Below are 25,264 nucleotides of genomic sequence, written 5' to 3' on the forward strand. Positions count from 1 at the left end.
GCCGGCGGAGGGCCGCGGCCGCCCTCCGGCGCCCGCCCCAGCCCGTCCCCCGGGCGCCACCGCACTCCCGGAGCCGGGCGCTCGGGTGCCCTGGGGGGTACGTCGGGGCTGAGCTCCCCGGCGCCGAGGGGCCGTCCAGGGCCGCAGCCCCGGACCTCCCTGCCCGGGGCCTCCCTGCGAGCTCAGGGGCAGGATACGGCCCCGGCGGGGGCACGGGGAGCTCCAGCCCTGCCCTTGCTGCTGCCCCTTGCTTTGCTCCTATCGCTGCTTCCTCGCCTGAGATCTGCTCGTCTGGCTTTTTTTTGTTTTTTCTCGGCCCGATGAAGGCCGTCGCGCCGCTTCAGCCGTGCGAAGGGAGCGCGGCTGACCTGCACCCGCGGCCTCGGCTGCTGGTCTGCCCGCCCGCGCCCGCAGCACCTCCGGCGTCTCGGCCGTGCCGGCTCCGCGCACGCGCCCCCCAGCCCAGCCCAGCCGCCTCGGGACGCGGAGCGTCAGCACCGAAATCCGCCCGCGGCCCCGACCTCGGGGCTCTCGCCAGCCGTCCCTGCGGGTGTCGGGCAGGATTACGCACGTAGCCCGCTCAGCCCCGTGCCCCCGGGGCAGTCGAGCGGAGCTGGGATAACCTTCTAGGTCGCTGCGCCTTGAGCCCCGTAGTGGGCTGGGAGAGATGGGGGCAACCAAACCCACCCCAAGGTGCATCCCGGCGTGGAGATGGCTAGGAGAGATAGTGCTTCCAGGGGGGTATGGGCTCTTTCTGTGTCAGCTAGTTGGAGAGAAGCCTCCTTTTCTCCACCAAGGTCTGGCTGCAGCCCCAGGCTTTCCACGCAGGAGGGGGACCTGGCGCTGGGCTCGTCGGCTCTGGTGCCTTCCTTGCCCCGTGGGTTTGATGTTTCCCCTGGGGATGCTCAGAGCGTGTTTGAATATAGGCAATGTGATGCCCCACTCGGCTCCAAGGCTCAGGTGGGCACTGTGCCAGGGTGCTTGGTATACATCTGGATGGGCTTTTCACTCGGAGAGCTGGATGGATCTGAACCCTCAGAGATGAGGCGCCTGCATCAGGAACCCGTGTTTCCTTTGCAACCCATCCGCACTGGGGAGATGGTGTGGGTGTCAGGGGGACACCTCAGCACAGGCCGCTGTCTTGACCGGGGGCCTTTGGGGCTGCCACGATGCTGGGTGGATCTAGACCTTTTCTCCAGCCCATACGTCTGAGGGCACCATTGCGGTGAAGCTCCCATGGCTGCAGTGCTCTAGGCAGCATCCCCCCGGCCACGTGGCTCCCTGGGGACTCTCGCTGGTGGCACCTGCCTGGCAACTCCCTGTGGGAAATGAATGGTGGAGACGCATGTTGGGTCTGAAAAACATCCTCCTATTCCTTGGGGCTGGCGATGCAGAAAGCAGGCAAGACACGGCCGTCTGATTGATCGTGTGATCTGACATGGCTGAGTAAGGGAGCTCTCCCGTCTCCGGCTGAGGCACAGCCTCTCCCCGTGTGCAAGCTTGCATCTCGTAGGCTAGCTTTAACTCTGCTTGGGGCTGTCTGCACTGCTTGGGGTTTGCCACGGGCCAGCAGCTTGCAAGGAGCAAACCGTCAGCTCTGCGAGTGTGAGGGCGTGTGAGCAGCCTTGAACTCAAACCAGGACTGCCTCTCCTCTTGGCCTGCGTGTTGCTCCATCTCTTGTCCGTGCTTAAAAAGCATGTGCTGACTCCTGGGATGTTTAGATGAGACATCCAGGACTTGTGCCTGGGAAGAAAAGGGAGCTGAGCAGTGAAATACTGCCAGACATGGTGCAAACTGGTGGTGGCCTTGGTCCCCAAGGGAGCGATTAGAAGAGAGAAATCTGTGCATCTTTCCCAGCAACAGAGGAAGCGCTTAAAGCATTTCCCTGCCTCCTGGGGTCCCCCCTGCACAAAGCCCCATTAACGGTTAATGCTTCTGCCGACGTCTTCCAGCGCGGATCCGCTTACCCTGCAGACGGTGGGGAGGGAGGGAGGGAGGGAGGGCGTGCAGCGAAGCCGTGGCACGGCGTTACGGCCGTGCGCGCCTCGCCTGCGCGCTGACTGCTTGTCCCCCCGCCTCCCTCGCAGCCTGCCTGACGCCGCCCGCCCGAAATGTCGTCCGGCGATAAGAACGGGGGCGGCCGCTCCAGCAGCAGCCGCCTGCAGAGCAAGAAGCCCCCCAACCTCTCCATCGTCATCCCCCCCCGCGAGGCAGAGGGGGACGGCAGCCGCAAGGAGGTGAGTGGGGGTCTCCAGCGGCTGGCACTGGGTTGGACCTGTCTGTTCGTGGTGGTTCTGGGAGCCTCTTCGGAGCCTCCTCCGGGGCACGGGGTGGGAAGTGGCAGCTCCCGTTTCTTGGGACATGCGTGTCCAGCTAGGGGCCGTGATGCTCTCCTGGATGTAGCCGTAGTTGAGTCCGGGCTGGGTTTAGCACAGTGATGCTGGCAAAGTGAGAGGAAGGAGCTGGTTGCTTCTGCAGGGCAGCTGATCCTTCCTGTTTCCTTCCATCCCGTGCTGGGCTTGGGAGCTCCTGGAGAGCAGCAGGAACATGGACTCCTCAATTACATGTCCTGTCTTCCAGCCCTCAAAGGTCCCCATCTACCGAAAGAGCAAGAGCCTGCAGGAGTCCAGGTCGAAGAGAGACGACAGCTCCTCAGAGAAACATCCTGGCTTCCGCCGACAGACCTCCCTGTCCCAGAGCATCCGCAAGTGAGGACTCGGGAGGGCTGGCCACCACCAGCCTGGGCTCTGACAGCGGTGGGCTGACTGGAGGGTTCCCCGTGCTCCAGTCTACGTGTTACAGCTGCAAGTACCAGCCGGAGGCCTCAGGATGAGGATGGGGAGAGTCCGAGTGTGAAAGGAAAAGCCGTGGAGGGTTTAGCCTGGCTTGTTTTGACTCGCTGTTGTCTGCCACAGCAGACATCATCCCACAGCAGAGGAATTGTTTAGTACTGTCTCAAACGGTTGTTTTATAGATCCAGAGAGTTTCTCACTGCTGTTTGTGTAGGACCTTCACAAACGCCTTGAGCTGTACTCCTGCGGCAGCACCCAGCTGATACGCTATCTCACGCACCATGCGAGTCTCAGTGGTGTTAACTCTCCAGAGAGACCTGAGCACCATCAATCCCTCTACAACTCCCTTTCTCCCTCCGGAGACCCATAGTCAGGTCAAAATTGTGCCCAGCTGTGGGCTCGTCTGAGACACCCAAACTCAGATCACCTCTTTGGGCAGAGGGCGCGAGCACGCGGACCCCGGCTAGGGATAGCGATGCCAGGCTCGGGATGTGGGTTGCGTGGTTATCTGGTGGAGAGATCAGCCGGGCAACGAGCGTATCCGTCGCCTTCCCTCGTGCAGGGGCACAGCGCAATGGTTTGGCGTCAGCAGCGACTGGGAAGGAAAGCGGCAGCACTGGCAGCGCAAGAGCTTGCAGCACTGCAGCATGAGATACGGCAAGCTCAAGGCTGCCTACCGCGACCTGGAGCTCCCCAGCCAGGAGGTGCCCTCCTTCCAGGGCACCGAGTCGCCGAAGCCGGCCAAGATGCCCAAGGTAGAGTTTGGGGGCGCAGGATCGGGGCTTTGGTCCAGGGCTTTTCTCTCAGAGCACCAAGAAGCCTCTCCCTCTTCTCAGATCGTAGATCCGCTGGCCAGGGGCCGTCCCTTCCGCCGCCCCGAGGAGCCCGATCGCCCCCGCACGCCCCACCACACCCTGCCCCCGCTGACTCCCGGCGTCGCCTCCTTGGCCTCCTTCAACAGCATCCGCTCTGGCTACAGCCGCGTGCCCCGCCGGAAGAGGGAATCCGTCGCGCACATGAGCTACAAGGCGGCCACGGCGCTTCTCCGTGTGAGTCATGGGAGTGGGGTTTTCTTCTCCCCTTCTTGATGCATTTTTCAGTTCTGCCTCTCCCCCGACATCTTTGTTGCTTGGCTTTCTGCTTTGCACAAAGACGACTGACTCTCCCCAGTGCAGGTTCAAGGGGAGAGGATGTTTTTTAACCTGAGCTTAGCTTAGAAGGAGAAGTTTTGGTAGAAACAGTTCCACTTTGGTGGTCATATCTTGCATGACATCTCTAAAAAAACCCACAACTTCTGGGTTTTACTGCAGACAGGTCTGGTGAGCTTTTGCTGCAGGGGAAATTTCTCTGGAGGCTTTCTAGTCCCTGGAGAGCCCTGGGCAAGCCTTGGGAATGGGTTTGAAGGGCAGGGACTGGAAAGGGGATCCTGAGTTCGCTTACGTGCTGATTAACTTGGTCGTAATCCAATGCTGCTGGCTCTCGGGAGCTGGAGGTGGTGTCTGTCTGCCCTCCTGCTGGCTAGGCTACCCTGTGCCGGCGGATATGATAGCTGGTTGGTATTTAATGCTTGCTAACACTGCTTTGGCTTTGGGGAGGAATGCTCTAAGGCCTTGAGAAACTCTCAGCACTGCCAAAACTGGGGGCTTCTTGTTTCTTATCCTTATTTACTTCCCCTGCAAAAGGGACGCTCTGTGCTGGAGCCGCTGGCTCAGAAGCAGAAGAGCAACAAGAGGAGCTTTGTGTACCCCAGCTTCATGGACGAGGACATGGTGGACACTGCCGATACCCTGGACTCATCCTTCTTCAGTAAGGCAAGCGCAGTTCCCTGCTGGCCACCGGAGAGGGGAGGAGGGTGCTGTGCTCAGAGCCAGCCTGGCTGGTGGGATCAGGCCCTGGGGGCTGCTCCATGCTGAGCCCATGCAGGTCTGCGAGGGGGTTGAGGGCAGAGCAGAGCTTTCAGAGGAATGATGGTGTGTAGACCATTGGTGCAGAGCTTTGCCATCCCATGGTCTTCTCCTCTCTTTGCTCTAAGGGCAGTCATCAGGAGAAAGCAGTTTTCCGATCTGGGGCCTTTCTGTCCCATTGGAGATGGTCCAAGGCTGTAACAAACGCATGGAGCCCACCAGAGCTAGGGGGATGTGATGTCCACACCTGCATGGCTCAGCACAGAACAGTCAATCGCTTACCCGAAATAGCAGTGAGAGAGGTTTTAGCTGCGTTCAGGGCTGTGTGTGTGCCAAGGGACCTGTGTGTCCGTGCCGTGCCAGCCCTGCCCTGGGAGCAGAGAGGACCAGTGCCTGCTGCGCACTGCGGAGCCCTGATCTCAGTGATGCTCCTCCGGGAGAGAGGAAGCAATTCTGTGGTCGTGGGTGTTTCAGACCCTGCGATGAGGAGTTAGTGGGATATAAATGGAGATTATCCTCCCCCTGGGCTCCACGGCCAGGTCAGGGCTGGCTGGCCTTGCTGTGCGCTTCCTCAGTCAGAAGGAGGTTTCTCAGCCATCACCTAGGAGTTCCTGTGCTCCTTTCAGATGGACATGCATGACGAGACGTACTCCATGCCGGATGATGTCTTTGAGTCACCACCTCTATCGGCCACGTATTTGCGCATGCACCCGGTGGGGGAGGATGTCAGGGTGTCCCCGGAGGTGGAGCAGCCCACTCTGTGAGTATCTGTGGTCTCACTCCATGCAACCAAGATCTCTTGGTCGTATGCTGTCCCCGATGCCATCCGCACAGTTCCCCGCCGTCACGCTCACTGCCGTGTCCCCATCTCTCCCTGCTCTGGGGCTCTTCAGCATCTTCTAGCACACTCCTGTGAAGATGACTCCAAGAGATACCCTGGGATAAGGGCTAGGGGTATCATCTGGGCTGCTCCAGCCCTGGGGGTGAGGCTGTGGAGCTGCGCACGGGGATTTCTTGGCTGGCTTCTTTCGGCAGGCTCGATGGGTTTCTCCTCTCCCTGCAGAAGGGAGGGTGCCCGGCTCGCCCCAGCCACCGCCGGCCCCGCTCCCAGGAGAGGCAGGCGCATCGCTTCCAAAGTGAAACACTTCGCCTTTGACCGCAAGAAGCGCTACTACGGGCTGGGAGTGGTGGGGAAGTGGCTGAACAGGACGTACCGCCGGAGCCTGAGCAGCATAGTGCAGTCCCAGCTGGAGAACACCGACAGCCACCGGTAAGCAGGACCAGCAGGACAGGGATGGGGGGTGTGGAGCAGGGGTGACCAGCCCAGGAGCCAGCCCCATTCCTCGGGGCTCCCCCCTGGGTAAGACAGATGCATCTCCCCTTTGATGCTTGGAGGTCAAGGCTCAGGCTGCAGAGCTTCTTCCCTGCCGGGGTTGGATGCACAGCTCCATGGTCGCTCACTGCATGTTCTCATGGCTGCTCTGCTTGGGTGACCACTTGGGGGTGTCCCTGGGCCTGGCCTCTTCCTGCCCGCATCCAGCCATCCTTGAGCTGCTCCGCCCTTGGTCCGTGACGCCAGCCTCCTTCCTCTGCAGGCCGTATTTCACCTACTGGATCACCTTTGTCCACATCCTCATCACCTTGCTGGTCATCGGCACGTACGGCATCGCCCCCATCGGCTTCGCCCAGCACGTGACAACGCAGTTAGTAAGTTTAAGAGCTACCGGCCGGGGCCGTCCCCCGCGGGCTGCCCAGCGACGTGCCCAGCTCCGCAGTGGCAGCCAGCTGCTGAGGAAAGCAAGCCTGGCGCCCGCGGTGGGATGCGTTAGACACCGCAAAGGAGGGATCATCCCGCTGGGATGCTGCCCGGAAATCGGTCATCCTGGGGAGACGAGGAGGGCTGCTCCGACCCCGGCGAGCCGAGGGCAGCCAGGGCTGGGGGCTCGCGTCCCGGGCTGCGCTTGCTCCCCCTGTGCGCCCCGTGTCTCCGGCTCTGCTCCGTGGAAGCCGGCCGTGCGACTCCAGCTTTGCTCGGCAGGTGCTGAGGAACAAAGGCGTCTACGAAAGCGTCAAGTACATCCAGCAGGAGAACTTCTGGATTGGGCCCAGCTCGGTAAGGCGTTTGCCAGGCTGCCGACCCTTGCCTCCGCCAGCCCGAGGCTCTGTCCTCTGGCCCTCCCTGAGCTAGTGGGAGGTCACCGCGGTCTCCTTGGGGTGCTCCTTCCTCCTCTCCTCCCAGGGGAGAGCTCTGGCTCCGGTTACTCCGCAGTAACCCTCATCCCAACCTGCTGCCCTGGGACTTTGGCACCCCAGTCCCTCTGGGCGCTTGCTGCTTGGTCCCAAGTGAGGCTGGGTGGCAGCTGTTGGGAAGGGAGATGTTGAGGAACGAGGGTGGGCAACAGGCCTCCTCCATGCCTGGGGATCATCCCCTGGACTCGCGCCACCTTCCCAGATCGACCTGATCCACCTGGGGGCCAAGTTCTCCCCCTGCATCCGGAAGGACCGGCAGGTGGATCGGCTTATTCAGCGCGAGAGGGACCGGGAGCGCAACTCCGGCTGCTGCGTCCAGAACGACAACTCGGGCTGCATCCAGACGCTGCCGCAGGACTGCTCGGTGCGTGCGGCGGGCTGCGCGTGCCCCTCTGCTGCGGGCACGGGGCAGTGGAGAAGTGCTTGGGAGAAACTGTCTCAGGCCAGCGCATCCTCAGAGCGCAGACGAGTGCGAGGTGCGTGGAGGAGTCGGAGCAGTGCGTTCGCTGCTCACCCCTTGAGTCTCTCCGTCCCCGCAGGAGACGCTGGCAACATTCATTAAGTGGCCCGGCACCAATGCACCAACGATGGGCTCCGGCAAGAAGCGGACCTCAGGGGCCGTGTGCCATCAGGACCCCCGGTACGAGTGAGGTCTGGGAGGAGATGGCACAGTCACCAGGCTTTGTGCAGAGCGCGTGTGGGAGATGTCACGGGAGGCAAGGAGGCAGCAAGTGACATTACCTGGCAGATGTTTTGACTGCAGTGACGTTAACCTGCAGAGCATGTTGCTGTAGGATGCTCTAGGAGTTGAAAGTGCAGAAATCCCCCCAAAGCAAAGGAAGCTTGCAGGGGAAGCTGGCAGGTCCTGAGAGCCCTCTGTGCCCTGGAGGGGAGGGATTAGGCTGGAGGGAAGGATGTGTTGGGGGAGGCCCTTACTGACACCCCACGTCCACCTTGTTCTCCCAGGACATGCGAGGAGCCAGCATCAAACCCACCCCACGTGTGGCCGGACGATATCACCAGGTGGCCGGTAAGAGCCCGCAGTGGCTGCAGCCCCTCTTTGCCCCTGGGGCTCGTGGGACGCGTTGCAAGGTCCCCATGTGGTGGCACCTTGGCAGCAGCATTGGTGGTGGCAGGAGGGTGGCCCACCAGGTGATGGGTGAGGAGCCGGGCGCGGGGGCTGCCGGGGAACCGTCCCTCACCGTGGCCCTTCTCCCTCCTGCTTGCAGATTTGTACCTACGAGACCAAAACGAACCACACGGGCTTTGCGCACCTGGACTGCCAGATCAAGGGCAGGCCCTGCTGCATCGGCACCAAGGGCAGGTGAGCCGCAAGCGCGCGGGCTCCGAACCCGCCTCGGGGTCTGGCCGGCCGAGCCGGCTCCGCGCTCCGCGTCCTGACGTTGCGCCAGGGAGAGAGGGAGGTCAGAGAGCCTCGGGCGAGCGCTGGGACGAGGAGGGTGGGAAGGACTGTGACGGCAGGGACCCTCTCCCGGCCGCTCCGGGCGAGCGGGGCGGCCGCGAGGGAGGGGACGCGGGTGGGAGCGGAGAGCGCTGCCCGGAGCGAGCCCGCTGCCTGCCGCCGCCAGCTGCGAGATCACGACGCGGGAGTACTGCGAGTTCGTGCACGGCTACTTCCACGAGGAGGCGACGCTCTGCTCGCAGGTGAGCGGGGCCGGGGGGGCGTCGCGGCGAGCCCGGCCCGCGGTTCGGGGGCTCGGCGCTCGGGCCGGAGGGCCGTCCAGCCTGGGATCCCATCCCGCCTGGGGCGGACGCCGGGGTTGGTGCCAGCGGGGGCGATCCAAAGCCCGAAGCGTCCCCGGCTGGCGGCCGGGCTCCCGGTGCTGCCGCGCGCCCGCCCGGCTCGCGCGCGTTAAGACGAAACGTGGGGCCTGAGCCCACCTAGCCCAGGGCACGCTGGTGCCCTCGGGAAAAGCAGGACCGTGCCGTGGTATCAAGCGCATCATGGGCAGGAAAATGACCTTCCAGTGGCTGCTGGGGACAGTTGGTTGTTCCCTCCCCAGCGCCGGGCGGTGGAGGTGTCCCGAGCAGCCGTGGGTCCCCTCTCTGACCCAGCACGTGGCAGTGCTCTCCGGGCGTTGACGTAACCCGTCCTTTGCTCCCCGGCATCTCCGCGTGCGGGCTGAGCTCCTGTAGCCCCCAAACTGCCTCTGCCTTCGCAGGTGCACTGCCTGGATGAAGTCTGCGGCCTGCTGCCCTTCCTCAACCCGGAGGTCCCCGACCAGTTCTACCGCCTCTGGCTGTCCCTGTTCCTGCACGCGGGGTGAGCGGCAGCATCGTGCTCCAACCTCTCTCCTATGTGACCCAGCACCCTGGGCTCCGGGTACTGGTGGCAACTTGGTGTCCAGTGGGCTGTGTATCATCTCTTAAGCCATGATCCTTCATGAATTGGAAGACGAGAGGGGCAAAACACCCCCTAACTACAGGAATACTCCATAACGTGCTGTTCTGTGCAGAATATCTTGAAAGATAACTGGTCTTGTGCCCTGGGGCAGTGGGTGGGAGCACTGGGGAAGGGGGCTGGCAGGGCAGGGGGATCTAACCTGGGGCATTTTTCTCCAGGGTCATCCACTGCCTGGTGTCGGTGACTTTCCAGATGACAGTGCTGAGGGACCTGGAGAAGCTGGCAGGCTGGCACCGCATCTCCATCATTTTCATCCTCAGCGGCATCACAGGCAATCTGGCCAGCGCCATCTTCCTGCCCTACAGAGCAGAGGTGAGGGCGCCTTGCCAGGCGAGGATGGCTCATGACCCCATGAACCAGCCCTGGGAAGCCCTGATGTCTCTTAGCTCTCCTTAGCTCGGGCCAACTATGGGGCCTTGTGCTGGACACTGAGTAAACTTGCTTATGGCAAGATGTTTCGGGGCATGAAATATGCTCGGGAGCCCGGTGTGTTCCCCAGGATGGTCCAAAGGTCATTTTTAAGTAAACAGCTCGGGGCTGCGCTCCCCAGTCCGGGCCGGACGGGGGCTTGGGGAGGGGGTTGCCGCATGCAGCGCGGAGGTCTCGCCCCTCGGCACGCTTCTCCCGGGGCGGGGGGAGGCCAGCACGCCCTTAGTCCGCTCCGCGGGGCAGGAGCGAGGCGTCCGCCCCACGTGCAGGCTGCGCACCTGCCGCGGGGCTCACGTGTGCCCCCGTGTCGGTGTGCGTGCGGGTGCCTCGGGGCAGGCAGATGGCTAATCTGCTGGCAGCGAAGTCCTGCCGGGCTTTAAATGAGATCACACGGAGCGCCCTAATCCGCCCGGGGGTGCACGGGGCCGGGGCGGGGGGGGGCTGCGGCGGGGCGCTCCTCCGCGAGCTTCACCCGCCTCCCGGGGCTCGCGGGCTTGCGAGAGCCAAACGCCTTTTGCAAGGGGAAGAGACGGTCCCTGCACCACGACCCTTCCTGCCGTAACGCCCCTCTCCCCGCCGGCCCCGGCCCTGCAGGTGGGCCCGGCCGGGTCCCAGTTCGGCTTGCTGGCCTGCCTCTTCGTCGAGCTCTTCCAGAGCTGGCAAATCCTGGAGAAGCCTTGGAAAGCCTTCCTCAACCTCTTCGGGATCGTCCTCTTCCTCTTCGTCTGCGGGCTCTTGCCGTGGATCGACAACATCGCCCACCTCTTCGGCTTCCTCAGCGGCCTCCTGCTCTCCTTCGCCTTCCTGCCCTACATCACCTTCGGCACCATGGACAAGTACCGCAAGCGGGCCATGATCATCGTGTCGCTGCTGGTCTTCGTGGGGCTCTTTGCCTCGCTGGTGATCTGGCTGTACGTCTACCCCGTGAACTGGCGCTGGATAGAGTATCTCACGTGCCTGCCCTTCACCAGCAAGTTCTGCGAGAAGTACGAGCTGGAGCAGGTCTTGCACTGAGCCTGGCGGAGCAGACGAGGCCGCGGCGGCGCGGGGAGAGGGAGCGGCGCCGCTTTTCCAAGCGGGGCGATCGGGCACGGGGTGGGTTTTTAGCCGGCCCGGAGGCGGCGGCGGAGCGGGTCGTGGTTTTCGCAGCAGGGAAGCCGCACCGCGGCGAGGCGGGCGCTCTGGGACGGGGTGCGCCCCGACTCGCCCGCGTCGCCCCGGGGAGCGGGGGGAGCGCGGCTGGACCCGACCTGGTTTGCACTCCTTCGGGGCTGCGAGGGCCGGGCGGCCGCCCCGCGGCACCGAAACGCCATAACTGCCAGGTTCGGAGACCAGCCCAGGATCCCAGCTCCTGCCTGGACGGCGGGGTGGGGGGGGACCACCCAGCTTCGGGGTGTCCGCCTCGCCGCGGCGGCGGTGCCGCGGCCGAGCTGGGGCGAGAGGCGTTTCGCACCGGCCTCGAAAGCACTTCGGTGCCTCGACGCCGGAGCTGCCCCGGCTCTCGCGTCGGGCCCCCGCTGCGCCGCGGGCCTGCCGCTCTCTCATACTGTGAACACAACCCCCTGCTCGCAGGGGCGCTGCTTTTCCTACACCCGGCTCACGGGGGGCCTCGGCCCCGGCGCCGGCAGCAGCAGCCGCCCTTGCTGCCGGGCTCGGGCTCAGCGTGGCTCTTCCCCGAGCCGCCCCGGGGGGCGGACGTGGGTCCGCGGCAGCCCTGGGATTTCTGCGAGGGAGCCACGATGGCTTCCCAAACGCGAGCTCTGGGCTGCCGCGAGGACCCCCGACGGCCTCCCTGGCTCGGGCTCCCTGGAGCCTCTGCTCGGAGCTGAGGTTCGATGGTTTTTCTTTTTCAGTCCCACGTTCCCCTCCGATGTTCCCACGAGGCCTCCAAATAGGCTTTTGTTGCTGTTGTTTTTGAAACAGTTTCTTCACTGGATATAGAGTCAGGAACAGGGGGGCTTCTTTTTCCCTTATTTCCGTGGAGTTCCCCCCCCCCTTTTTTTTTTAAGTGGAGAAGCAGCACGTGCCAGCTTCGCAGCAAGGTGCTGGGAGATGGTTGCTGGGAAAAACGTGCCAATGGTTTTGTTGGGCTCCTTCTGAAGCCCAAGGAGAGGCAGGATGCGGCCAAACGCCGCCTGCCCTCGGACCCCTCGGGAAGCCTTTGGCGTTCCCGCCTTTCACTGCTGCCTTGAGTATTACCTCTTTCCTCCCTTCGGAAAGTGGGGCAGAGATGTGGGTAACCTTTCCTGTGTCAAACGATCCTGGATGGACCAAGGAGCACCTGCCGGCGGGCACTCGTGGCTCGGGCTGAGCCCTGGGTGTCCTCGCATGCCGGGAGCCTCCAGGCTCTCCTTTCTCTCCCAATATTCCCAAAGCATCTCCTCCTCCCTCCTCGGACAGGCCTCCGCACGAGGACGGGTCCTTCCTGGAGTCCAGGTGACTCCTCTGGGCTGGTTCAGGCCCGCGCTGGGGCCAAGCCGCGCCTGCCTGGCGCGTGTCTCGGTCAGCGGTGGGTCTCGGCAGGGTTGGGTGGGGGACGGTGTGGATCGCCCGGCCGCGAGGCCCCGGCGGGGCTCGGAGAAGCGTTGAAGGGTCGCTGGGGCGTCCTTGGCCGTGGGGCTCTCCGGGCTGGCCGAGGAGCGCCCCGAGCCCGGCCGCGGCTCCGCAGCGCGGGCATCCGTCGTGGCCGCTGGCCAGTTTTCTCCCCGAGCCCCGTTCCTCTGGTGCTGCTGCAGCCAAAGACACTTCACCTCGTTTGTCTCTTTTTTGATACTTTTTTAAAAAGCTGTGGTTTTCCCTTAATAAATTTCTACCTGTATTTAAGGAGATGCATGAGGCCCGTTGTCCCTTCGTGGGCATGGGGAGGGGGAGAGGGCTCCCGGGGGGCTCGGGAAGGGCAGTGGAGGGAGCGACGTGGCGGTGGGGCTGCCTAAAGCCGGGGCCCCGGATCGGCGGGGGAAGCGCCGTCCCGGCTCTCGTGGTGATGTTGCGCTCAGAGCCGCGGAGAAACACGGAGTCCGATTAGAAAACGCGACAGCCACCTTTATTTGCTGCTTAGCAAGAGCCGCGGGCCGAGGCATTCGCGGAGGGCTTTTCCTGGGAAGGTCCGTGCCGGCGCTGACCCGGAGCCAGCCGCGCGGAGAGGCTCCTTAACGGGTGATTTGGGGCGGACGGGGCGAGCGCGGAGCGCGGGAGCCGCCCGCTCGCGGCGGGCTCCGGCGCCGGAGGTGACCCAGCAGGTTCCTCGGGATTGCTGCTTCCCGTGGGGCCGGGCTGGGCGTCTCGGTGTCCGGCCCCGAAGGCGGTGAGATGGGACTGGGCTAATCCGCGGGGCAGAAGGCGCAGACGCGTCGGCAGGGAGCAGCTCTGGCCCGGAGCGCGGGGAAGGGAGAGCCGCGCGGCGGGACGGAGCGGGGCCGCAGCCCTTCGCCCCCCTCCGCCTCTGCCCGCGCCGTCCGTCCGGGCACCCTGCGGCCAGGGAGGGCCGGGGCCGGCTCAGCAGCCGCTGTTGCGGCGCATGAAGGCGTGACCGCGCACGGCGCACTGCATCTCGGTGAAGGCCAGGGCGCCCACGGTCACCTGGCAGGGGCCCAGCGCCTCGAAGCCGCACTTGGCGTAGAAGGGCACCAGGAAGTCTTCGCACATGAGCACGGCGCGCCGCACGCGCGGCAGGCAGCGCAGGTGCTGCAGGTAGCGCCACAGCAGGATGGAGCCCTTGCCCTGCTGGCGGAAGGTGCGGTGCACGGCGAGCACGTGGATGTGCACCGCGGCGCCCCGCGGCCGGTGCAGCGCCAGCGCCGCCTGCGAGGGAGGAGGCGCCTTAGCGAGGCCCCCGCCGCCGCGCAGCGCCCGGGCGGCAGAGCCGGGAAACTGAGGCAGATAGGAGCAAAGGCCTGAGTTTAATTCCACCCCCCCACCCTCACCCCAGGCTGATGTGGCCCCATCTACTCGCAAACGATTTCGTTAAGGCGTGGGGAGACGTGGGGCACGCGTCCTGCCCCGGACGGAAAGGGATTTTGGTGCCAGCCCCTGTGCTCCCCCCCCTTCAATCGCTGGCGGCTTTTCAATTTTAAAATTAATGCTTTTGCGGGGAGGGAAGGGGGGGGAGCACGTTTTAATAACGGCGTCAGTGAAAATAAGCAATGAGAAAGTTTGTTTCCGCGGGAGCGGCCCTGTAGCAGTTAGTCTTACATGAAATCGCTCTCCGGTATCGAACGAGCTCCAAATTGCCCGGAGAAAGCGATCAGCTCGTGAAGCGCTCCGGCGCCGAGAAGCGCCGCGGCCCGGAGAGGCTCCGGCCGCGCTCGGCTTTTCCGAGGAAGGGCCGGGGTTGGGGGGGGGCAAGAGGCTCTGCTCTGCCCCGGGGCTGCGCAGGGGCAGCGCCGTGGGGGGGGGGGGGGCAGGTCCATCACCTCCGCAAAAGCCGAGGAAACTGGGCGCAGAAAGGCGCCAAGCCCCTCCGGAGAGCTGGGCAGGGGAAGGACCGGGCGCCGCACCCCCGCGGGGGTCCGGCCCCGAGGAAACCTGGGCTTTCGGGCGAGCAACTTTGCCCCCGCCGCCGGGCGGCCCGGGGCCCCCGCCGGCGCCCGCCCGGCTCTCACCTGGCTGAGCCGGTCCTGGTCCCAGCGGGAGCCGATGACGAAGGCCACGAGGCGCCCTTCCTCGAACCAGCCGAGAGACAGCTCCGGGCACAGGCTCAGGAAGTGGCGGATCTCGTCGAGGTGGAGCGGGCAGTCTCCGGAGACGGAGATGAAGGCTGGAGGGGAGAGTGATGAGTGAGGAGGGAGAGGAAGGCTGGAGCGGGGAGTGAGGAGCGGGGAGGGAGAGGAAGGCTGGAGGGGGGAGCGAGGAGCGGGGAGGAAGGCTGGAGGGGGGAGCGGGGAGCGGGGAGGGAGAGGAAGGCTGGAGGGGAGAGCAGGGAGGAGGAGGAAGGCTGGAGGGGGGAGCGAGGAGCGGGGAGGAAGGCTGGAGGGGGGAGCAGGGAGGAGGAGGAAGGCTGGAGGGGGGAGCGAGGAGCGGGGAGGAAGGCTGGAGGGGGGAGCAGGGAGGAGGAGGAAGGCTGGAGGGGGAAGCGAGGAGCGGGGAGGGAGAGGAAGGCTGGAGGGGGGAGCAGGGAGGAGGAGGAAGGCTGGAGGGGGGAGCAGGGAGGAGGAGGAAGGCTGGAGGGGGGAGCGGGGAGCAGGGAGGAGGAGGAAGGCTGGAGCAGGGAGCGGGGAGGGGGAGGAAGGCTGGAGGGGGGAGCGGGGAGCGGGCAGAGCCGGCGGGAGGGCGGCGGCGGGGGGCACGGCGGGCGGCCCCTTACCTTCCCTCTCGATCTCGAACACGCTGACGGCGTCCTCGGGGCTGAGGCAGCGGAACTCGCTGGCGGGCAGCGTGTGGCGGCGCCGGCGCCCGGGCGCGGGCGGGCGGCCGTCAGGAAGGGCAGCGCGCCCAGCGCCGACATCTCCCGCCGCTCGCCGGCCCGGCGCGGCGGCGATCCGGCCCGGCGCGGCGCCCCTTCCTTCAGCCGATCCCCTCCGGCGCTCTCAGCCGGCGGCCGAAAATACCTGCCGACCGCGGGCGGGATTAGGCTGCCTGCCACCCTCTGGCTCTGCGTGTATTCACATATATAAATATATACGTGTACTTATAGCTCTTAGGTGGGTCCTCGCTAGCAAATGTAGCTGCAACGGGTCAAACCGGCCGCGGGCAGGAGCAGCTGGTGCCACTGGGGTCCGAGCGCTGGGGCTCCAGCGCCGGCGGCCGGGCCGCGGGCAGGGGACAGCGCGGGGGCGGCAGGCACCCCTCGGGCAGAGGGATCCCCCGGGGGCCGTGCCCGGAGGCCTCCCCCTCTCCCCCCACCGCGATCCTCCCACTGCCCGGCCACGTCCCTCCAGCCGAGCAGCCCCGGACTTGGATCGGGTGCTGCGTCCGAGCCTCTCGTTTCATATGTAACCGAACCCAAATCAATCAATCCAGGGAGAGCTGCAAACTGACTCAATAACTCTGCTAAGTACGCTTGGCCTGCGGGCAGCAATAGTGGAAATCGTTCCCAAAAGCCGACCGGGAATCACCGGTCCGTTGAATATTCAAGCAAATTGCTACAAAGCTAGCGTGAGACCTGGTCATCTTTTATTATTTGAGAGGTGCCGGCTTCCCTTGCTAATTATAGGTTGCCTGCAGCTAATAGGATTTGCAGAAACCACAGCATTGCCAGCGCAAACACTGCACAGGGCGAAACCAGAACACACGGGGAATTTTCCATGCGGAAGCGCTGAGGGTCCTGGAGATGCCCCTTCCATCCAGGTGGGCTGTCGCTGTGCCTCGTATCGACGAACCGCTGACCGAGCAGCGGCTGCGTGGGCTAAGCGGTCGGGTCGAGCAGGAAGAGACCTTTTCTTTGGTAGGGGAAATGTTCAGCACTCCAAATGCCAGCGCTGGTCATCAAGGGGGAAGTGCTAGACTACCTGGAGTGGCTCCTGGAAAGGGGTATTTCGTGTTCCCGTGAAACGTGTATAAGAGGGAAATAAAGCGGTGGCCAGATCAGAGGCGAGACGAGGGTGCCTGTGTTTTTCGTAGCATTTGTAGAGCTTATTATCAAATCTTCTGCAACTCCTCATCCTGCTAATTGGATTAGGGGCTCATCTGCTCAGATAAACCCCAGAGCAGGCAAGCAGGCCATCTCCGTAAACTGAGAAAACACAAGCATGGTTTGATCCTGGGTGGTCCTGAGCACCTGCAGCCGGTTCCGAGGGCGCTGCTGGATCCGGCGCGGAGGGCTCTCTGCGGGGACGTGCTGCGGGTGCCCGGGGCAGCCCCTCTCCGTGGCTTAGCGGCACGCTGTGCAGAAGTGGGATTAGGCAACAGGAGAGCAGCTACGGGACCGCGGCGAGATGTGCCATCGGCAGGGCCAACTTCTCAGCAGCACGGGAGTCATGGAGGTGGGTATTTGTTTGCTGTTAGCCCCTGTTAAACAGTCGTTCGCTATTGAAGAGCTGTTCTTTATCGCAGATCACGTAATGACTGTAAAGAACTGGGACCGTCTCTGACAGAGACGTTCAGCTGTAAAGCTGGGATTTTTCCAGACCTCGTGCGCAAGTCAGTGCTCAGTTCACTTTAGAAGGGAATGGGAAAGGGGAATAGGGGAATCAGATTGCTGCAGATGTCTCTAGAAATTTCTTGAGACCCCAACAGCAACATTTGAGAGCAGAAGTCCGTGACGTGGGGTAAAGGCTGCTCTTTAGCTTGTTTTCCTTGAATTTTTTTCTTTCTGGCATTTTACTCCCAGTAACCCAGGTCATATGGCTGTAGGGGTGATATATATGTGTTTGTTTTCTGGGAACGATCTATTTCTTTGCACATAGCTTTCGGGTTTCTGCAGATGCAAAGGGCTTCTGTGCATGGGGAGATGCATATACAGAGAAAAACTGAATAGTCTGTGCAAGGCGGAGACAACTGCAAAGCAGCTGCCCCTTGGGGAGCTGGTCCCCTGCAGAGCACCTGGGACCCTGCAGCAGCAGCAGCGAGTGCCACGAGCACGTTTGCATGTTGGACACGTCTGACCTGCAGCGGCGAAGGAAGAAGCTTGCCCCGAGTTACAGAGTAAATCAGAACCAGAGTTGAGAGAAAAATCCTTTCTCCTCGGCTCCGGAGACAGCAGCCTTTCATGCTCCAGCACAGTCTCGCCTATGGTGTTCCGATCACTGACACACCAGTTTGCGCACGAGAGAGACCTAAGCGTGTGCGTGGTTCCTGGAGATGCTCAGGGGTAAACCGACTGACAAGGCCACAACAGCCACCTAATGGCATCTTTTTATTCTATTACAAATCTCTGCCTGCACTGGGAACCTGAATTTTTAAAAGTGAGTTAGAAGTAGTATGGATTTATTCACCTAGGCTGGAATCCAAATGTTCTTTGCAATAGAGACCAAACTCTTCTCACCCTGAATGTGGAGGGCTCCCTCGCAAGGACCCCCCAGCCCCAGATTTTAATTGCATGTATTGAAAGGGTAGGAATGGGACACAGGTTGTGATAAGAATCACCATCCTGCAGGCGAGCTAAGGTCGATCTACCAAACTCCCTCCCCGCTGGGCAACTCCCCACATCCTGGTGCTGGACCACGCACTGTCTCCGACACTGTTAGTACCACTGAGATGCGACAGAAATGCTGGCGCTTACCGGAGGCGGCGTGGGACGGGGACCTGGAGCTGCTCCTCTGCCCAGGCTGGTCCGGTTGTGCTGTCTGGCAGCTGGTGAAGGAAGCAGAAAACAGGCTGTAGTGAATTTTGACTTGCCTCCTGCTCTTGTCTGCCGCAACTTAAGTAGCCCTTGCTTATATATTTGTTTTTTATGGAGCACGTGATGACATTCTAAGGAGTTTATAACCCCGATGAAAGACAGGGAGAGGTGAGAGGCTTTAAGGTGACAGGCCAGCAAAAGGATCCCATCAGGCTTTTCTTCCCTGGCGTGACTGCCTGTAGAGGGATAAAGCATTTAGCTGATTGCTTGATGCTGAGTCCTTAGTGCAAGCGGCAGCCGCCAGGCAGGGAGAACAGATGACTTAGCTAGGAAAGAGAGCAACTCACTGGCCTGCTCCAGACCTCTCTGAAGGTAATGGGAGCCCACCCTAAGCTGAATGCAGCTCTGCTGAGCAAGGATGCCCTTCCTTTGCTTCCAAAAATGTGTCCCTACTTGCATGATAGATTGTCTGCATCTGAGCACGTGTGTTTAATAAATGTGGTGTTTGCTCCCTGGGTTCGGCTGTAAATCACTCCCTTCCAGCAGGCCGAGGGGCCGTGGAAAAGCCCTCGCAAAGCCAAAAGAGCAGCCAGGGCATTTATCACAGAGAGCCCACGTCCGATCCTCCCCTGGTGAAATCAGTGCAGCTCCTCCAGCATTAAGAATTAGGCTGGAAAGGGACAGAATTGGGCCTGGTAAATAGAAACCAGACCACGATGTGCTGAGAGGTTGTGGTGAGAACAAAAAGGCCACTGGCTGCGTTAGCCGTGGTTGCTGAGCCACAACATTTGGCTGCAACGTGCTGTGAAATCACAGATACCCAGGGCCAGATGCAAGTGTCCCTCGTGCTTGGACAGCAGGAAGCGTCTCAGTTGGCTTCTTGCAGAATCACAGCCAGATTTGAAGTTTTTCCTCCAAGGAGCTTGCTCCAAAGACCAAGCACCTCTCCTGCAGGCAGCCTTCAGTCCTTGGGAATTTCTACATAAGAAACTGGATAGGCAAAGCCAGTGATGTTTGTCCCACCAGGACAAGTGTAATAAAAGGGGGATTAGCCTAGGCACGAGCTCCTAGAAAGGAAATTACTGGCGAGATCAGCAAAAATAATAATTAAAAACCATCAGCAACACCATTATCAACATGAACCAGATGCAGCCCTGAAAGAAACACGGAGCAGCCAGGCAGCACCAGCTGCTGACCCCACCTGGGATGTTTCCAGGAGAGCTCAGGACCCGCTTTAGTTTCCAGACACTGGAGAAGTGACCTGGGGCTAAACCCTTCCTTTAAGTCTTTTTTCATGGCATTTGAGCAGAAATACGACCCAGCAGACTGCTGTTCTTTAGAAAAGGCATTTCAAAAGCAACCCCTGACCATTAAAACTGAGCCCCGGTGGGCAGAGGTTGGCCTGTGGCTGGAGCGCTCAAGCCGGGAGTCTGATTTTGGTGCCACTGCAGGTGTGTTCAGCTCCGTCCCTCTCTCCCTCCTCCTACACTGCTGCAGAGGGTCAAAAACTCCCATAAATGAGAGCCACAACAGCGTGCTGAGATTTACATATTTAGCAGCTCTCTCAGGCACTTCAAAGAGCCCAGAGCTGCCACTATGTCTGCAATGCCAGGTTGTTATGTCCATCTAGGTGCCCTCTCAGGAAGATGGCAATTATCTCCAGGCAAGATTTGCAGTTGGGACGACACGTGGGAGGCAGATGAATCATTACGTCTCCCCCCCTCCACCAGGACTCGGGAGGGAAGCGGCACAAACGCAGCCCGCGGGCTCCGCGGGGGCTTTTCAGCCGTTTTCATCTGTGCTGCACTCTGCCTCCATCGCCGCCGCGGTGCCGCCTTATCCTGGTGCTCCGGGGCATTAAGCAGCTTTTTGCAGCAGCCTGCCCGATCTCTTGCCCTCTTGGGGCAGGGTTTGCCATCAAAAGGGATGTGAGTGACGTCTTCCCGTGTAGCACTGGAGTTTTTCCCCCAAACTTGCAGAATTACGCAGCCTTTTTTGACAGGCTGCTCACGTCCCTGAATGCTAGCGTAGCCAAAGCGACCTGACGTACCCAAAGAGGACCAGGCTTTTCGCCTGGCCTCCGCAGATGGCGTAACCTGGGGGGGAGCCGGGCTCTGCAATTTTGCCTCACTGCAAGGTCAGCCACGGACTCTTGTTTTATTCTCACTTGGCTCGGCCTTTTCACCAGCGTTGCCCCGGCGAGCAGCATGCATTCGCAGCATGTGAGCGCTTGACGTTGCTGCAACTTTGCAGCAGGATGTGACTCTTTCGACTTAATATTCGCAGCGCTTGCCAGGCTGGTTACCTGCTGCTTTTACCCCTCAGGGCTCCCCTCTGTTGCCAAGAGCAGTGCAAAATCTCCAGCACGTGCTGCAAAGCCAGAATGCCTCTGGCCTACTTGCTCAAGCCGGGTATTCACTGCTGCTTGGGAGCCCGCAGGCTGCCACGTCAAAACAGCAGCACAGGGCTCCTCTGGCCAGTGGCCAGCCCCAGCTTCTGAGCTAACCCCGAAAGAGCCAGCTCTGCCCTGTGCTCTGAAACATTAATCTGCAAATCCACGTGTATACGGATTTCCTCTGGCACGTTCCCTTCAGCCCATCAGTGCAGCTCATGCCTCTCTTCTGAGGGTGCGGGGCTGATTCCCCCTGACATAAAAAGCTAGGTAGGGGATTGCTACTTTGCAGGTTATTTGAGGTCCCAGCAACCGCCAAGGAAGCAGGCTTTGAGCTCTGGCTTAGACCTGCACTAGATCAATGCGTGTCCTTGCTGGGTTGGTAGAGCAGGCTGTTACTAGTCTCCGTGGGCCTGCGAGGGAGGAGTGCAAGCAGAAAGGGGCACAACTTCACCCACGCCTGCTCGAGTACCCAGCAACAGAGGCTCAGCCAGAAGCGGTGCCCAACCCCAAGAGGCAGGGACCCAGGAACCAGACGGGACCTCTTTTATCCCCTCCCTGGAGCACAGGCACTCGGCGGTGATTAGCCTAATTTCCTTCTCTGTGCTGGCCTGCAGTAATTTGTAACTAGGTCACGGACACTCATGACACAATCCCCATAAAGAAGGAGGACGGGGTTCACACAGGGTGCACAGGCTCCCCAGGAGGAGAGGGCAGGACGGTTGGAAAGGGCCCAGCACAGCTGGCCCCTTGCCTTTAGATCCAGTTGTGACTTTGGGACACAGCAGTTCAGCGACACTTTACTGGGTGATCCTGCTTTTTTGTTGCCTCTGTAGGAGCTCTCCTGCCCTGGCTCCCGGCTTCAGCCCCTGCACAGCACTGGTGCGAACTAGGGTGACCCATGGAGACCAAAGAGAACTGAGCGCATCGGCAGAGAAGCCAGACCCTAAACCCCAGAGCAAGATTTGGCCTGGACCAGCCCAGTTAGGTGATTTGCAAGGTCCTGGGCTCAGCAGAGAGGATGAGAGGCATGAATGGAAGAGGAGGACGGCGCTAGCTTGTGCGCCCGCTTGCATGAAGTCATATATATAAGCAAGGTGAAGCCACTCTGAGGCCGTTCGCTGTAAGTGATGGGGAGGGACAGACGTGTCTGACCAAGGCAGCACGGGCAGTGAGATAAGGGCCAGATAATATTGTGCTACGTGGCCATGGGGCACCAGGTACTTCTGCATTCATAGAATCTGTAAGGTTGGAAGGGACCAGCCCCACGGGCCCCTCTCGTGGGGGAAAGGCGTCCCTTGCCCCTCAGCCTCAGTAGCTTTGCCAAGCCTGCCAAAGCACTGGGACACTGAGGACTCCTCTAAGCAACCAGATGCCCCAAGGTTGCCAGCCAGCCTGGACCCGACCCACAGCCAAAAAAAGAAGGTTCATTCCCTCCTTCTTGCTGAGGCCATCCCCATGCCCAACCCAGCTGATCAGACTGAGCATGGACAAATCGTCTTCACCCTTGGCTGTGCGCAATGGAGTTCCTATAGCAAGGAGCATCCGTTGACCTGGTCTTCTGAAAACAATGAAAGTGAGACCACATACTTCAATGGGCAAAATGAGCTCTAAACTTAACCTGAAACTAAACAGGCAATAGCAAAAGGATGGGGACTGTGGGTTGTCCTGACATTCTGCATCCCAGCTCTTTCAAGCAGAGGATATGGCTTGCATAGGAACATGTCTGCCTCTGAGAAAGCAGCAAAAGAAGCTCAAGATATCTACTCCTGCACAGTAAAGATATTTGCAGAAAGCACCTTCCCTGCCTTTTGTGTGAAGAGCTCCACTGTGTATCCCAAACCAGTGGAGAAGACCCTGTCTGCAGATGAAGGGGCTGCAATGTAAACGGCTGTTCTCCTTGTGTACATAAAAATCCGTGTCGTCCTCTTTCTCCCAAAGCTCAGGGAAGCCATCAGGTTTGCTCCCTTCAGCCCGTTTACAGCCCTGTGGCGGAGGAGCTGCAGCCCACGAGATGGCACCAGAGCCTTTCCTCAGCCGAGGAGAACCGGTGCCTTGCTGCAGCCCTGGCAGCCCTGGGCACTCTGAAAGCACCACTGGGTGCCGGGCAGCCCTCCGGCCCTGCAAGAAGCTTCCAAAGATGCCCCATGAGAGGTGCATCTCACTGCACTCAGCACCGGCTGGGTCCTGAGGAGGAAGGATGGGGCTTGCTCTTCACCAACATCTCTACACGGAGGCAGGTAAGCCAGTTACAATACACAGGCAGCTTCTTTGCAAGGAAGATATCATGCTGCAAAGAGGGTGAGTGCCAGCACTTCCTAAAATAGTTTAACACCTAAAACTGTCCCTAAAGGGGGAGAGGGTGTCTGCTTGACATATGTCGCTTGCACAAGTGCTGGCTGTTCAGAACACTGCTAAGTCAAGCTGATTCTCCCCAAAAAACAAAACAAAACAAACAAAAACCCCACAAACCCACACACAAAATCACAGGATGCTTCTTGGTTTCGCCTTAGTATTTTGCAGGGTGGTCTGACTTGCTGAGGTCCGTCAGCAGAGATCTAGGCTCAAGCCCTAGAGAGCTAATACCGCCTGGCTACTTGAGTGGGAGATGCCCAATAACTAGGGACTATGCCATGCCTGCAGCGTGTCACTGGCGTAGCAGTCCAAGGCAGGGGCTGCTGGGTCCTCAGGAAAAAAAATGAGACTTTCTTCAGTGCCACTTCCTGACGAAAGCACATCGGAGCCCCATTCGAGCTCAGAGTGTAAAAACACCCCCGGCTCAACTCCTGTTGACAGCCCTGACTCGGCCCCCTTAAGCCTCCCCTGCCACGAGCCTGGCAGGTTGGATAAGGCACTTGTCTCCATGGCTCTTTGCGGCTACCCACTGCTGCTCTGCAGCGTGTAATTGCTCTGAAGAGGGACAGTTTCCATCTACACACAAGTTTATGCCCATTACCTATATCTATATTTCATAAGCAGCTGTTACTATGTACATTAAGAAATTGATGGGAAACATCAGCACACTTCAGACCTTTTGTGGACCGATGAGAAGGACGTAACGCTAATCCGCATGGAAGGAGAGGGCACCTTGTACCCCTCCAGAAGGCCCGATCCTGTTCCCATGGGGAAAGGCACAATTCTCCCTGACTTCCCAGGGAGGAAGGCTGGCACCTGACCCACAGCACCAGGACGTGCCAGGGCTGTCTATCCGGGCCTTGGGAAATGTGCCTCACTCCCTTCTTCAGCTCAGCTGTGACCCAGAGGGGTGAAATCGTGCTGGTGGCACGCGCACTTTTGAGACTGATTTTACACTCCTCGTCTCACCCACCTCACAGAGGTCCCTGCCTGCTCTTGCCGGTTAATGGGGATCCGTACCACACCTTGCCCACATCAACAGCTGTATAACTGCATTGCACTGAACAGATATTTAAAGCATCTTTCCCCAAGGATATGTTGCAATTTTCCCACCCAGAGAACATTCTCTTTTAGCTCTATTCTGTTCTTTATCCTTGGGGCCAACGCTGAGAAATGCTCCAGTAGGGAACCACTTCAGCAAAACACCCCTCTGTTTAAACTGATGCAGGCTGTAGAGTGATTAAATCCTGATGTGGGGGTCAGGACCTAGGACCCAGGAAGACACCGGGAACTGTTGCAACACTTGCAGCTCCCTGATCTACAGACAGGCCAGCAACAGTTTGCACTCTACCATCGATGAGAGCATCCCAAAAGCAGCCGTAAAGTGCACCCTGCACCCACACCTGCAGGAGGATGGTTCTCCTGAACCATGGTCCTGCTCCCAGTACATCTCCCTCGGGGGAGATGCCCACTGCAGCAAGGCCTCGGTGCACAGCCAGGCTCTGGATTCACACAGCTAGTGGGTGCTGTTTCCCGGCAAAAGAGGAACTAGAAACCTGATGGAAAAATCCAGGAACTGCTTTAAACATAAAAGCTATGTTTCCGGTCCCTTTTCATGAAAGAAGAAACCCTGGAAGGAGAAACTACAGCCAGCTGGTGGACAGAGCCAGGCCAGCCCTGGGCCTGGGCTTGTGGGAGGCAGAGTGAAAGGAGATTACTGCTGTGCTGCTTTTGTTTTCTTTTGGTAATAAAATGAGTCAGACTGAGGATTTCAAGCATTTTCCTGATATTCCAGCCAGCACTGCACAGATGGGGAGATCTATGGAGCGAAGAGACAGGATATATTTGAATAAAGAACAGGCACCTAAGGTTGTTTGGGATTCACTTTGCCCTTCCCCTGCCGGCGTAGTGAGACCCTCTCAAGAAATGATCTTTATTTCAAAAATCCCTGCAGAGAGCAGGAAAAATATCCACAACAGTCAACAAAGCCAAACATTTGGCTCATTTGCACACCATAACGAGGACTTCTAGGAGTCGTAAAAAGCAAAACTGTGCTTTCCTGCCACGCGGAGCGCACCTCGCCGCCTGGAAGGGCGCACGGAAGGGGCCAGCGCGCAGAGCCGGCCGCCCGGGGCGGACGCCTGCCCCTCCGCACGGTCTGACAGTTTTTCCTTTGAACGTCTGTCGGTTTTTTCCCCTCAAGTAGAAGGCTTTGCCCCCACTCCTCCTCCTCTGTCCCCTTCCTCTGCCCCCCCCTCCATCTTTCCTTCCTCCCAATCCCTCCCTCTTCCCTCAGTCCCTCTCTCTTCTCTCCTCATCCCTGGCTCTCCTCTGCCCTCCCTCCTTCCTTCCCTCAGCCCTGTCTCCCCTCGGCCTTTCCTCGCTCCCCTCCCCTCCCCTCAGTCCTCTTTCCTCAGTCCTCTCCTTCCTTGCTTCATCCCTCCCTCTGCTCTGCCCTCCTCAGCCCCTCTCCTCCCTCCCTCTCCCCTCAGCCCTCC

General features: G+C 60.5%; 2 protein-coding genes across 4 annotated transcripts in view; one reads left to right on the top strand and one right to left on the bottom strand.

Annotated features, from left to right (window-relative positions):
- The window catches only part of RHBDF2 (rhomboid 5 homolog 2), a 17,235-nt gene extending 4,606 nt beyond the window's left edge, over window positions 1–12,629 (top strand). For 2 of the 3 annotated variants that reach the window (XM_085304446.1, XM_085304444.1), the window contains 17 exons: window positions 2,089–2,238; window positions 2,582–2,709; window positions 3,356–3,548; window positions 3,630–3,842; window positions 4,476–4,604; window positions 5,324–5,457; window positions 5,761–5,967; window positions 6,293–6,404; window positions 6,736–6,810; window positions 7,150–7,311; window positions 7,487–7,587; window positions 7,914–7,977; window positions 8,177–8,271; window positions 8,537–8,612; window positions 9,131–9,231; window positions 9,531–9,684; window positions 10,396–12,629. In XM_085304446.1, coding sequence (XP_085160572.1) covers window positions 2,113–2,238; window positions 2,582–2,709; window positions 3,356–3,548; window positions 3,630–3,842; window positions 4,476–4,604; window positions 5,324–5,457; window positions 5,761–5,967; window positions 6,293–6,404; window positions 6,736–6,810; window positions 7,150–7,311; window positions 7,487–7,587; window positions 7,914–7,977; window positions 8,177–8,271; window positions 8,537–8,612; window positions 9,131–9,231; window positions 9,531–9,684; window positions 10,396–10,815 — 2,490 coding nt within the window. In that variant the 5' untranslated portion in view covers window positions 2,089–2,112 and the 3' untranslated portion in view covers window positions 10,816–12,629. The remainder of the gene's footprint in view (window positions 1–2,088; window positions 2,239–2,581; window positions 2,710–3,355; window positions 3,549–3,629; window positions 3,843–4,475; window positions 4,605–5,323; window positions 5,458–5,760; window positions 5,968–6,292; window positions 6,405–6,735; window positions 6,811–7,149; window positions 7,312–7,486; window positions 7,588–7,913; window positions 7,978–8,176; window positions 8,272–8,536; window positions 8,613–9,130; window positions 9,232–9,530; window positions 9,685–10,395) is intronic. The other variant, XM_085304447.1, reaches the window with a different exon arrangement.
- A 248-nt stretch (window positions 12,630–12,877) lies between these two features.
- Window positions 12,878–18,296, bottom strand: AANAT (aralkylamine N-acetyltransferase). Its single transcript, XM_085304448.1, is given in 5 exon segments — window positions 12,878–13,602; window positions 14,403–14,557; window positions 15,104–15,202; window positions 15,205–15,347; window positions 17,960–18,296. Coding segments are annotated over 4 exon segments (600 nt in total). The 5' UTR covers window positions 15,245–15,347; window positions 17,960–18,296; the 3' UTR covers window positions 12,878–13,296.
- Window positions 18,297–25,264: the final 6,968 nt, after the last annotated feature.

Source organism: Rhea americana, unplaced genomic scaffold (genome assembly GCF_003343005.1).
Source record: "Rhea americana isolate MKP2758 unplaced genomic scaffold, rheAme1 scaffold_21, whole genome shotgun sequence".
Lineage (NCBI taxonomy): Eukaryota > Metazoa > Chordata > Aves > Rheiformes > Rheidae > Rhea > Rhea americana.